Source organism: Anolis carolinensis, chromosome 1 (assembly GCF_035594765.1).
Source record: "Anolis carolinensis isolate JA03-04 chromosome 1, rAnoCar3.1.pri, whole genome shotgun sequence".
Taxonomy (NCBI): domain Eukaryota; kingdom Metazoa; phylum Chordata; class Lepidosauria; order Squamata; family Dactyloidae; genus Anolis; species Anolis carolinensis.
The window spans coordinates 78,834,464-78,847,622 of record NC_085841.1 but is presented as its reverse complement, the minus strand read 5'-3'; the positions used below and the strand labels follow the sequence as shown (position 1 = coordinate 78,847,622).

At 38.4% G+C, this 13,159-nt stretch overlaps 1 protein-coding gene across 2 annotated transcripts in view; it reads left to right on the top strand.

The window, feature by feature from the left end:
• Positions 1–13,159, top strand: part of grm1 (glutamate metabotropic receptor 1) — a 255,315-nt gene that overhangs the window by 237,839 nt on the left and 4,317 nt on the right. Inside the window, exons 9-10 of one of the 2 annotated variants that reach the window (XM_062977628.1) lie at positions 3,232–3,261; positions 12,234–12,448. In XM_062977628.1, coding sequence (XP_062833698.1) covers positions 3,232–3,261; positions 12,234–12,243 — 40 coding nt within the window. In that variant the 3' untranslated portion in view covers positions 12,244–12,448. Of the gene's footprint in view, positions 1–3,231; positions 3,262–12,233; positions 12,449–13,159 lie in introns of those variants that run through there. The other variant, XM_062977613.1, reaches the window with a different exon arrangement.

Here is a 13,159-nt window from a genome sequence, read left to right as displayed (position 1 = left end):
TTTGATGTTTAATAGGCTTTTCCTTAATCCCTCCTTATTATCCAACATTTTCGCTTATTCAGTGATTGGTTTGGGGGGGCGCCAAAATTCTTTTCGCCTACAATTGAAAAATACCTAGGGCTGGCTCTGAGGGGATTGATATATGTAGTTCCACATATCCATGGTTCCACTTATTCATGAATAACTTACATCCTCCTGTGCCTGGTATACCTCCTTCTCAGTACCTCCATTGTTCATTCCATTGAAAACAACATTCGTTAGCATTATCTGTGATTTCACATATCCAAATGAGGTCCAGGAATGTATCTCCTGTAGATACAGGAAGTTGAACTGTATTCTATTCTTAACAGAAATACTAAACTTCTAAATGTTGCAAATGAAGATTGTGACTTGGTGACCTCTATGTTGACTTGATCCACTGTCTACAGCTTACTTGCAGACCAGCCCTAGAGCCTTTCTCTCCAAGTGGATTTGGCCTGAACAGGTCTTCACATCAGAGACTACCCTCTGTGAAGGACTACTCATGTCACCCGTTGGTGTATTTGAATTGGCATATTGAGCTAGCTGGCTTTCAGATTTTGTTCAGACAGAATTGGCATGAAATATGACAGATGCAAGCCAAGTAATTGCTGATGAGTAAGCCTAAGGGATTACCAGCCGGCTGCAATGACCAAGATGACTTGAACAGCTTCTCTCAGCTTGTTAAAATCATCAGATGCTTAACACTGTGAGCTAAGCTTAAGCAGCACTTGGCAGGTTTGGCACCTGTGCTGGCTACAGAAGAAATAAAAGCTCTTTCCTCATAGTAACTGAGGTCTATGTGGTAGAGTAACAGCGAGAAAAATAATCTTACTGGGTTATGTATGTGTCTGAGAGAAAGAGAGACTGAGGAAGGAGAATGCAAATGAGAGAGTGCATTTGTGTATTTTCCCCAGCAACAGATGTCAGTTGGGCCCCCGAGACTTGAGCCTGAGGAATAAACAGAAAGCCATGGAAACTATTATGCTTGTACCAAATGGGCAAAGGAACAAATAATTGCTTGAACTAATAATTCAGTTTGCATAATAATTCAGCCAGGTCAGGAAAGAAGCCTTTATATTCAGCAATGAGAAATTGCTGCTGTGCTCCCTTCTTTTTAATATTTCATCCCAAGAATATCCTATTTGCCCTTAGTTGCCTTCATTTTGTCCTGACTAAATACAGACTTTGTTTGTTTAGCAAACAAATTAAAATAACCTGTCAATGGAAACTGGATTTCTTTCCCAGCCTAGTACATTTGCTATAGTTCAGATATGCAGACTGTTATGTGAATTTCAGTTTCTGCAAGAACCAAGGGGTTTGGAGCCTGGCGTATCAAGTTTGTATCAAGACACAAACAGGTTAAAGGCAAAATTAGAGACTTTATTCTCAAAGGCCAGAGAGGATATTAGCAGAGACAGCACTCCAAAGAACTGGCACACCAGAGTTGTGAATAAATAGGTACATCTAATGCATTTTGACAGCTTTTGAAGAATTCCTCGATAGCTCCTGATTGATTGAGAAAGTGTCTGGCTATGATCTGCTTCAAGATTGGTTCAGGGCTCCATCCAACATTATTGCTGGTTGGTCCCTGCAATTGTGGGATAGTTTAATAAACTGTCACTGGATTATTTTGAAGACTGTGAATTTATTTATCTGCCCATGAGAGCGGGGCAGTTAGAAAGGAATGCAGTGGAGCAATCGATAATGGTCTGAAATGGGTCTTGATATCTCAGCTCCAGTTAATACAATGGGTCCCAGTCGAAAGAGACAAAGAGTGTTTCAGGATATTGGTCATTTAAATGGGAACCCCATCGGGAAATTTAATTTGGTTACAGAGATGAGGAAGCATTCCCAGGAATAATTCAGATCATATCAGGGCAAGATAGAAAAAGACACAAAGGCTCTTGCACAAACCCACTGTGTACCTCCTTCCTGAGTGTTCCCAATACATTGTGAGGGGTTTTGTGATAATAGTGGGATTATATCCTAAAGTTCAAGGTGTGGTGGGGTAAAATTCAAAAGTAATTAATGAAAAGGTTACTACAGGACAAATGAAAAAGGCAAGGCTGTCTTACTGTATGCCCCGGGGGAGCCACATCTCATAATTGATAATTTTGGGATCTAATTTTTGAAGTCAGTATCACTATTTAAAGACAACTCTTCAAACAACAACAACAACAACATTTCTTTATAACCCCCTTTTCATCAAAGGGCAGAACATCAATATATGCAATAAAGGACACAGATGATAAAACACAACAAATATAAGTAAAATAACAGAGGTGGACGTTTCTCAAGCGAACTTAGAAATGTTAATTTTGGACGACAGATCTCAAGATTCTTTTGCCAATTGTGCCCATAAATACCTGAGATATGAAGGTTGTTAATGATAGCATGTGAGAAGGTTGTTAATGATAGCATGGCACATGGAGAACCATCAAAACACAGAGGCTTACAGGTTATACTTATGTGTTATCAGTACCTTACTTACCTCTCTATTTGAGGAACATACCTGAGGAATTAGATAAAATATGTCTGATTGCTTTAGATGCTCAGGCAGACTCCAGATGGAATCATAACATCAGAGTTGAAAGAAACCAAAAGGCTCACCTGGTCCAACCATGTGCCATAACCATCACCCAGAGGACGTTTTCACCAGCCACCCCAAGACTGTGGAATGATGTGCCGGAATTGCTCCAACAGCTAGATCAGCAGTCAGAATTTTAAAACCATCTAAAGACCTATATCTTCTGGCAGGCCTACCCAGCCAGTCTCGTGCATGAATTTTAAACTCGTGTCTTGTGTTTAATCTCTGTTCTGTGTATTTTAATATGTATTTTATAGAAATACATTTTAATATTATCGTTTGTAGAAATACATTTTAATGTGTGTATTTATAGGGTTTTTTTACATTGTGTATGTGGCCAGAATCGAGCATACCCTCATGACGCCGGAAGCTGGAAATTTTTAAATTGCCTCTGTGTCTCTGTCTCTGTCTCTGTCTCTCTCTGTGTGTCTCTGTGTCTGTCTGTCTGTCTGTCTCTCTCTCTCTCTCTCTCTCTCTCTCTGTATTTTGTATGTTTAATGGCATTGAATGTTTGCCATGTATATGTACATTATGATCTACCCTGAGTCCCCTTCAGGGTGAGAAGGGTGTTATATAAATACTGTAATTAAATAAATAAATAAATATGTGTTTTAATTTTGCAGCAACTCGCCTCAATCCATGAGGAGAGGCAGGTAAGGAATAAAATTATTATTATTATTATTATTATTATTATTATTATTATTATTATTATTAAAGAAAACACATCTTAAAGCACTCCTGACATCCAGAGGCCATCCAGCCTCTGTTTAAAAAGCTCTAGAGAAAAAGATTCGACCACATTCCAAAGCAGCATATTCCACTGTCAAACAGGAGGTTCTTCCTAATGTTTAGATGGAATTTCTTTTTACTTGGTTTGAATCTATTGCTCTGTATCCTAGTCTCTGGAGTTGCAGAAGACAAGTTTCTCCATCTTCAACTTGACATACTTTCAAATATTTAAACATAACTATCATGTCATCTCTAAAGCATCTCTTTACAAAACAAGAGGTACTCTGCACATGATTAGAAACATCCAGTAGTTTGTACTTGTTTGTAAAATATCATTCCTGTTGGAGGTGGGAGAAGAATTTTATATATGTTTTCAAGCAGACAGCATGAGGTTCCAAGACAATGGATGACAAAAATCGGCAATTATGAACTATCAGCATGAGTTATAAAAAGACATATACATCTTAATATGATTATTTCCACCATTTTATCTGAAACAGATCTCATTGAGACAAGCTCCAATTTTACTGACATCTGAAATTACATTCCTAATTAAGATCTTCACTAGCATCACATATACCTTTTTGATTTATAAAACTTTGACAGAAATTACTTTTTAAATGTCCGCACAATAATCTGTCATGAATTGCGAATTAAGAATATGTTACTTTATGAATGACAACAAATCCCAATCATCTGTGGTAGGACACAAGAGGATACGAGCTGTTTTTGCAAAGAAAAGAATTCCACATTCCTCTTGGTAGACTGCTGAAAGTGAACATTCTTAAAATTTTTATGAAATGCCCATTAAATAATTCATTAACTAGGTCCATATGAGGATAATACTTTTGAAGTCAGCAGAATTATTATGTCCCTTTGGCACTACCTAGTCCCTGAAAATAATTAAACATGGTAATAGCTTCTTAATTGTATCCTTTAATTTGTTGTCATTAGAAAGTGGTTATGTGATGTGCTATATTATAATGGAGGAGCAACTAGAATTATTGCTTCTTGGGTATTTTTTTTCCTTTTATATAACTTCCAGTTGGAATAAAGAACAGAAAGCTAAAATCAATGATGAACAAACTCCCTTGGACTAAATTTGGAAATATGTTTGCCTCTAACTGTGCATATTATTGTATTTATATTGTTAAAATGAGAAATGTGTGACAGAGTTTAAATCAAGACCAATGTGTTTTACGTTTGTTCATATTCCAAGCTCCATGTTTAATCCTGTTCCTGACTATTAACACAACAAGCCTGCAAAGCTACCCATCAGTATTGCAGTCAAGTTGGGATAATGTTGTATACTTTCCAACTATCCCAGCTTGACAGAGACAGTCCCAATTAATCCTTTCTGGTCCACTTTTTCAGCTGCTTTTAACATTGCCTCTCCTCTTCCCATCCCTCCTTGCCTACAGTTTATTTTAGTTGCTTGAAACAGTTTGAAGCACAAGAGTAAATTTAGAAGGGAGAGATGGATGAAAGAGGGTGGAACCTTTCCCTTTCCAGTATGGTCAATCAAAAAGCAAACTGCTGAAGCCTATTTGTTTGTTTGGTTTTCCTCAATAACCTTTGCCATCTTGATCACACTCTGGTATGGCTGATAGTATCTCAGTTTTCCTCTGTGAAACCTTGGAGGATATGAGCAATGTGATCTGCCATCTTCCTAAATTTTACTGCTTAATTGCTGTCCTTGTACGAAGGAGGGATAGCCATTACTCCAGAAAACAGGAGCAGAATTCAAAACAATCTTAACAGATTAGAGAGATGGGCCAAAACTAACAAAATGAACATCAACAGGGACAAATGCAAGATACTCCACTTAGGCAGAAAAAAAATGAAATGCAAAGATACAGAATGGGGGACGCCTGTCTCGACAGCAGTACATACATGTGAAAAAGATCTTGGAGTCCTCATGGAAAGGAAGGTGAACATGAGCCAACAATCTCATGGGATTTTGGCCTGCATAAATAGGAGCATGGTGTCTAGATCCAGGAAAGTCATGCTACCCCTCTATTCTGCCTTGGTCAGACCACACTTTGAATATTGTGTCCAATTCTAGGCACTGCAGCTTAAGGGAGATGTTGACAAGCTGGAATGTGTCCAGAGGAGGGTGACTAAAATGATCAAGGGTCTGGAGAACAAACCCTATGAGGCATGGCTTAAAGAGTTGGTCATGTTTATCCTGCAGAAGAGAAGGCTGAGAGGAGACATTATGGCCATGTGTAAATATGTGAGGGGAAGTCATAGGAAGGAGGGAGCAAGTTTGTTTTCTGCTGCCCTGGAGACTAGGACGCAGAGCAATGGCTTCAAACATCAGGAAAGGAAATTTCACCTGAACATCAGGAAGAACTTCCTCACTATGAGAGCTGTTTGGCAGTGGAACTCTCTGCCCTGGAGTATAGTGGAGGCTTCTTTGCAGACTTTTAAACAGAGGCTGGATGGTGGTGCTTTGAATGCGATTTTCCTGCTTCTTGGCAGGGGATTGCACTGGATGGCTCACAATGTCTCTTCCGACTGTATGATTCTATGAGTCTATGGTTCAAAGAAGAACTGGATCATCAATATTGTTTTGTGGTGAAAACTGGTGAAAGTGAAAACTGCTGAAATGGGTTTATTGATGTGATTTAGTTCTCATGCTAGAATAACTAGAGTCTCATTAAGGCTATGGGGACTACCATAATGAACATAAACACATCAAAATTTAGTACAACACTGCTTTCCTACACATCAATCCAGAGCCCCAACTTCTGCTCTAGTTTTCTTTCTTGTAAACAAGAAATGAAGGATTTTTAAAAAAAAACGGTGGTTGGATAAGAAGACCAGATTTGAGATTGCAGTTGGTACAGCTATTAACAAAAAGCCAGAACACAGCAATTGCGCTGTTTCAGAACAACAAATCAAACGTAGGATATTCAGTCCTCATCAGTTGTTAACTGATCTGTATAAAAAGGTTTTCTAAAAGGTTATCACTACACATATGGCAAAACAGCATATAACAGAATGCTCAATTAGGCCAAAACAATGCTCTTAGTGTTGCTTTTCATGATGTTGAAACAACTCCTCTTGTTCTTCAATGGTGTCACATAAGTTTCAGTGGTCATGGAAAAGGGAATTTTGGCTGCAATAATAATCAAACTATTATTGTACTAGCTCCCCAAAGGGACTCAGGGAAGCACAGAGGTTTGTGTTGGCATACCCTCCAACACTTAACAGTTGAAAACCAGAATTCATGTGACTGAAGAGCGTGGCCAAGAGATTGTAGTCTGGCAAGAAGAGGGCAAAAAGAGGAAGAAAAAAATCTACAATTTTATGCAGAGGGTCCTTGGAATTTACGTACCTGTGAAGGTGATGGGACAGAAATAAAGGCTTTCCCAGAAGATCTCAAAACACCGGCAGGTTTGTATGGGAGAATATGGTCCTTCAAATGACCTGTATCTGAATCATAAAGGTCTTTATAAGTCATCATCCACATTGTGCATTATACCCAGAAACGGACCATCAGCCAGCAGAGCTAATGCAACATTGAAGTTGTGTGCTCCCTGTAGCGAGTTAACAATTTTAGAATCTCCTGCTTCTTCCTCCTCTGCCTATCGAGGGCTGTCAAAATAATATTGGTGTTGGAGGCAAAGCAGCAAATGGCTCTCCACACTCATTCAAGTCAAGGTGCATCCTGCCCAAAGTCAGCCAAGTTATTTTAAAACCCAAGGCAGAGAAACTTAATAAGCATTTCTGCCACTAGTGAAAAGGTGGACTATAATAATAACAAAATTAATTACTAACAATAGTTATACTTAACTGGCAGACCAAATCTGCTACCTGGGATTAGACATTCCTCTCTGCTTAGTGGTAGGCACAGCTCTTCTGTCTGTTCTTTGCCCTCCTTGAGCAATGATAAAAGTGAAGAGATGAAGCAAATTTTTTACCAGGTTTACATTCTTCCTTTAAGCAATTATTATTATTATTATTATTATTATTATTATTATTATTATTATTATTATTATTATTATTGTGTTTATTTATACTCCACTTTTTTCTTTCCACAAAGGAGATTCAAAGTAGCTAAGCCCCTGGTGGTGGCACAGTGTGTTAAAGCACTGAGCTGCTGAACTTGCAGACCGAAAGGTCCTAGGTTCATATCCCGGGAGCGGAATGAGTGCTCGCTGTTAGCCCCAGCTCCTGCCAACCTAGCAGTTCAAAAACATGCAAATGTGAGTAGATAAATAGGTACCGCTCCGGCGGGAAGGTAACGGCGCTCCATGCAGTCATGCTGGCCACATGACCTTGGAGGTGTCTACGGACAATGCCGGCTCTTCGGCTTAGAAATGGAGATGAGCACCAACCCCCAGAGTCAGTCACGACTGGACTTAATGTCAGGGGAAAACCTTTACCTTTACCTAAGCTTTGAAAGATTGCATCCAGAGTCAGAGGAAGGGAAGTAAAAGGGTAGTAGAGGTAAAAACAAATCAGAGATCAAGAAGAGAACAATTGAAATTAACTTGTCCAGGTGGCTGGGGAATTCTAGAAGTTCTAGTAAAAACACACCTCCTATTTAAAGTTCAAAGTTCTGATCCTGCCCAGTGATCTCCTTGGATTCAACATTGTTTCTAGCTACTGATTCTTGGATCTGTGGGCTCTATTTTGCAGTTCCAAGTAGGCAGAAAAACCAGGAGTTTCACTGGGCTTCTTATGGATGGTCCTACATGACTGGTGGACTATGTTTTCCTTAGTAGTGGGACATATTGACATATATGACAATAGTTTTGCAGGAGATAAATGTTTCCTCCTTATAAACCGAGTCTGTCTAGATATCTGTTCTTGCATATGGGATACAAACAACACAGACACACAGTATCCAAAGAATTATTGTTTAGAGGAAAAATTAGGGGACAGAAACATCAAAACATTCACAAAGTTGCAAGGACATGAGGGATTTCACTCAGTTTTGCATAGATCTCAGCATCCAGTCACTTGAAAAAATCAAATGCCAAGAGCAGTTGCAAAAAGGTTACGGCAACAAATCTATATATGGGAGATTTTAAAAGGCATTTCTAAGGTTAAGATGCTGTATTCTGAATGCTTTGCAAATGTGATTTGACATTCCTATGACAATAAGATTCCTTTGAGGGGAAGGTGTGTGACGTGATAAGGAGAACCTATTCATGCAGAAAAGTCCCGTATGGGAATTCTCAGTGAGGATGGAATAAGCATATTTGGGTCTACATGTGAGTCATTGTTTTGAACTAATCTCTGTGTTCAGTATGGAAAATGTATGGAGTTTCTGCTGTGTGGTTTCAACCCAGACAATGTGTACTCCCCCACCCTCACTGTCTCAAATGTTCCTTCACAGATTTAGTTAGGTTACTGAAAGTCTGTTTGCTCTGGGTTTCATCTGGTGTGTTAGTTTAATCATGTTCTTTAAAAACCTTGAATTTTATTGAAAATACTAAAATGTTAAATGAAATCATCATAGTAAAGGTCAACTGCATTTGAATAGTTACCATGTCTAGTATGAGACTGGTAGGTTACACACAGGTTTTCTCCTGTATTTTCCTTCACAAATCATTAATATTGAGTTGATTCAGATGAGTGGAAACTCTACTGACATTCAGGGTATATCCAGCGATGAGGAACTGGTTTGAGTGTCAGACTAGATCCTCAAACTTTCTAATTCTACACAGATGGGATCATATATGGTATGTGTAGTCAAATTCCTAACAACACAATCATGTATTAACCTCCATGACCACTATTTCTGTTTGCTTCTATCCAGCACTAAAGCTTTGCTTCTCCTTGCGAAAGGAGGTGCAGGGGACCAAAGTTGTCCATAACACGCGCCTGCAAAATTGAGAATCATAAAGAAAATTAGTAATTCAATTTGTGAAAGAAATTGTGTGAAAGTATATTCTTATTATGTTCTTTGAATTCAACACCCAAAAAACACAGTAAAACAGTTACAATATAGGAGAAAAGTTTGTTTTTCTTTATAGACCTGTGAATAACAGCCAGTGCATCTGGTACCTGACTCCTGGAAGCTTTGCCCACCATAGACAGAAAAACATTTGGGGAGGGGATTGAATTTTCTTTTAGTGAATCATGAAGAGTAGTTCCATAACACAAAATAATTTAGAATTCAGGCTCAATCGATAAACTTTTTAAATATGTTTTTTATTGTAAACACAGGTAGAATAATATCAAAATCCATCACCATTTCAATATACATATCGAATGATATATTCTTAGTAACATTATCCTTTCTAATTCCACCTTTATCTCCCACTTGTGTCTATTGGTTTTTCATCCCTCTCCCCTCCCCCCACCCTCTGGGAACAGTACTTTCTTTCATTCAGATATTATTTTAATGAATCAATTGTAAAAAGAGAATGGTTCAGTTCTTTATATTTTCCTTTTCCTTTGACTTTATCAATCTTCCCCATTTCAGATCCCAGTTCTTCTTGATTTGGCCTGATGTATATTGTTCTCCTTTCAAAAATGTAATCCTGGAGCATAAAATCAGCTAGATATCCATACTATTGTTTAACTTCCCACGTTCTTTGCTTTTTCCAACCCAAGGCAACAGTTGCTTGAGTGGTAGCTATCATGTATTTTATAATTTCCCCCCAATCCTTCATGTTTTCGTTCTTGTCTAATTTCCTGGTGAAGAATTCTTTATTTTCCAATACCAATTTGTGTCCTATTATATCTTCTATTTCCTTCTTTACCTTGTTATAAAATTTTTGTACTTTGTCACATTCCCACCATATTGATAAACTTCAATGGACACTTAAGACAGATAAACTTCCGTGGACACTCATGGGAATTTGGTTAATCAGTTAAAATTCATAAGTAAACCAGGTTTTTTAAAAGCTGACATTTGGGGGGGGGGTGAACCCTATAACCCCCCCCCCTTGGCTACAGCCCTGTTGCCCACCATAGACTTTTCTCCATCAGGGAGAATGTAAGGGAGGGCATTTTCAAATCAAAGCATTGGTTGCAAGAATACTCCTGCTGCCAGCACTGAAAAATGTGGAGTGGGCAACACTTCCCATTAAATTCTCAGAATCAGCTGGAGAAGTCACCATTCCTGCTCTCTGTTTGGTTGGAAATGTGATGATATGGGATCAGGTTCCCCAAGGAGAGAATTTTAGTAAAAGAGGTCCCCACTGTGATTCCACAGGAAGGATTGGGACTTCTTGTAAACTGAATTACTGTAGATCCACAGGCTGGATGTTCCACTCCCCTGGGAGAGACAATTTCCTGTTGACATAACTCCACATTTGCTCTTTTTTATGGAGTAAGAAATCCAGTCCTCCCATCATCTTCTTCAAGTTGTATAACCACTGCATATTTTTATCCTATATATCCACATTTCTTTAAAAAGCACTATATAACTCTTCCCCAGTTCACAGATGATTATCACCAGTTCATCTTCTCAAAACCCCTTGCAGGATCAGGAGAAAATTTTAGTTGTCTTCCTATCCACTGTTCATCCCAATTCAGTAAGCGCATCAAGTGAATTTGGATTAAATAACTTTTTAATATCAACAGGAGCTTGACAAATTATGGAGGTTATGCTGCTAATGGAGAGAACAACTAACCATAGAATCTTTCCTGGAAACTGGCAGGAATGGATTTCCGAAAGGCTTGAGAATGCACAATGTGATGTGTTTCTAGCCCATGTGATAGTCGCAGTCAGTTATAGCTGGCTGAGAAAAATGTCCAGGCAGAAAGGATGCCCAAGCTTAGAACAGCAGTTCTTGTCTTACAAAAGAAATTTGGAGAACATGCTCTATATCAGCAGACTGGGTGGGGGTGATGCATCCCTGATCACACTTTTTTGTTTCCAAGTATTTGTTGTCATGTGCCTTCAGATCCTATCTGACTTATGACAACCCTAAAGTGAACCTATCACAGGGTTTTCTTGATGTGATTTGATTAGAGGACAGCTGCTATTGTCTTTTCTGAAGCGGAGACAGTGTAACTTGTGCAAGGCCATCCAGTGGGTTTCTTTACTGTGAAGATAACTGATTTTAGTGTTTATGTATATTTATGGTTTATTTTATGTTCCAGTGTTGAATGTTTGCTGTATATATGTTGTGCTTCACTCTGAGTCCCCTTAGGGGTGAGAAAGGTGGAATATAAATGTTGTTAATAAATAAAAAAATTAATTCTTTGATAGGTTCAAAGCCTGGTCTCCAGAGTCCAACACGCAAACTACTACACTACACTGATTGTGTTGTGCTTATTTAAAGGCTTATGGATTTTGTTTGAGCCAAATGTCTGAGAAAGTTTGTGGGAGAGTTAAAACAGTAGAAATAAAATAAGGAAACATATGCATATACTCATAAAATGCCATTGGATTTCACTTAAAGTTATATTTAATATGAATTTACTCATTTGCTGAAATAAAACATCTAAGGATGTAAGAAAAAACACAAGGCAGTTTTTTAATGATTTTTTAATGATTTTTGCAGTTTTGCATGAAAGCATATGCCACAACTTCACAATTCATCATACTCATATGTCAGCGAACAGTATTCTCAATGATAGCAATTTCTGAAAACAAGTATCAGACAGCTACTAATAATGATTGGAGTGAATGTTTGGTTGAGGCTTGCTCTAAATTTTATTAGTACTTCACCAATGAACCTTTCTCAGTTATTCTACATGATGTCCAATGGTGCTTATTTTTTTATTCCCATTTCAAACAGAGTGTCTTTTCTTATAGTTATCATTCAAATGCAAAAACATATGTATATTTCACAACGTTTTAATGGTCTGGGGTAGTGTTGTGAAACATGATATCCAACACCACCACCACCACTACAATTATGTAGTTTCCCAAAGACATCAAAATAAAAACATATTTTTTATTTTTTTTATTCTTCTCTAGACTTCCATAATTTTGGAGAAAAAGTATATTGGCAGCAGACCAGAAGCAACTCCCTCATAAAGACTATATTGTTTCCAGCTCTTAATAAAATATATCTTTCTTTCAAATTTCTTCTTACCTTGCATCCTTCATTGCTATCTCTATCCCTAGATGTGTCTATAATATATATGATTTATGCCAAGTTGAGTCTCAGAAGTCTTCACCTTTCAGCCACCCTGCAGAGACATTTCCTGGAACAGGAGAGGCTGGGCTGATATCCCCCCCCCCCCCAACTATCCCTGAAAAAGTGAGAATCAAGATCCATTGTGTATACATGTAGAATAATAGACAGTTTCCATGCCTGATCTGATAAAGCCAGTCGATGTTTCTTCAGCCAAGTATCTCACTTGGGGTGAGAAATTGCTGACTGTGGAAGCGGAAGCCCAGGATATGTACATTTGCAGATTCTTTTTATTCCAAATCTGAGGCTTGATTAAAAGAGATCATCGCCTTTTGTTCCTGGGACCCCTCAACTTTGTTTTTCCAAGACATTTCCCCATCACCTGAAACTGGACAATTAGGATATTCAGAAACTCATCCCCTTCCAGGGGGACATCTCCCACAACTGACTGGCCCTCCTGGACCAATCCACCATCATCTCCTCCCTGCCAGAGGGAATCTCCACATGGAGGTGGAAACAGCATCAGAGCCAATCAGGATGTGGATCCAAACCAGCCTCTCTTTCAGCCTTGGGGTGGGAGCAGCTGTCTGAATAGCTGCCAAATGTATAAAACTATATGTCTCTGTATTCATGTAATGCTGTATCTTTGAAAGCATTTTCTTGTAAACAATTCTTTACCGAAAAATTAAGGGTAATGGGAGGAATAAAAACCAGGCTGAAATTGCAAAATATATTATAGCAACTATCCAAGCAACAGTTGGCTTAG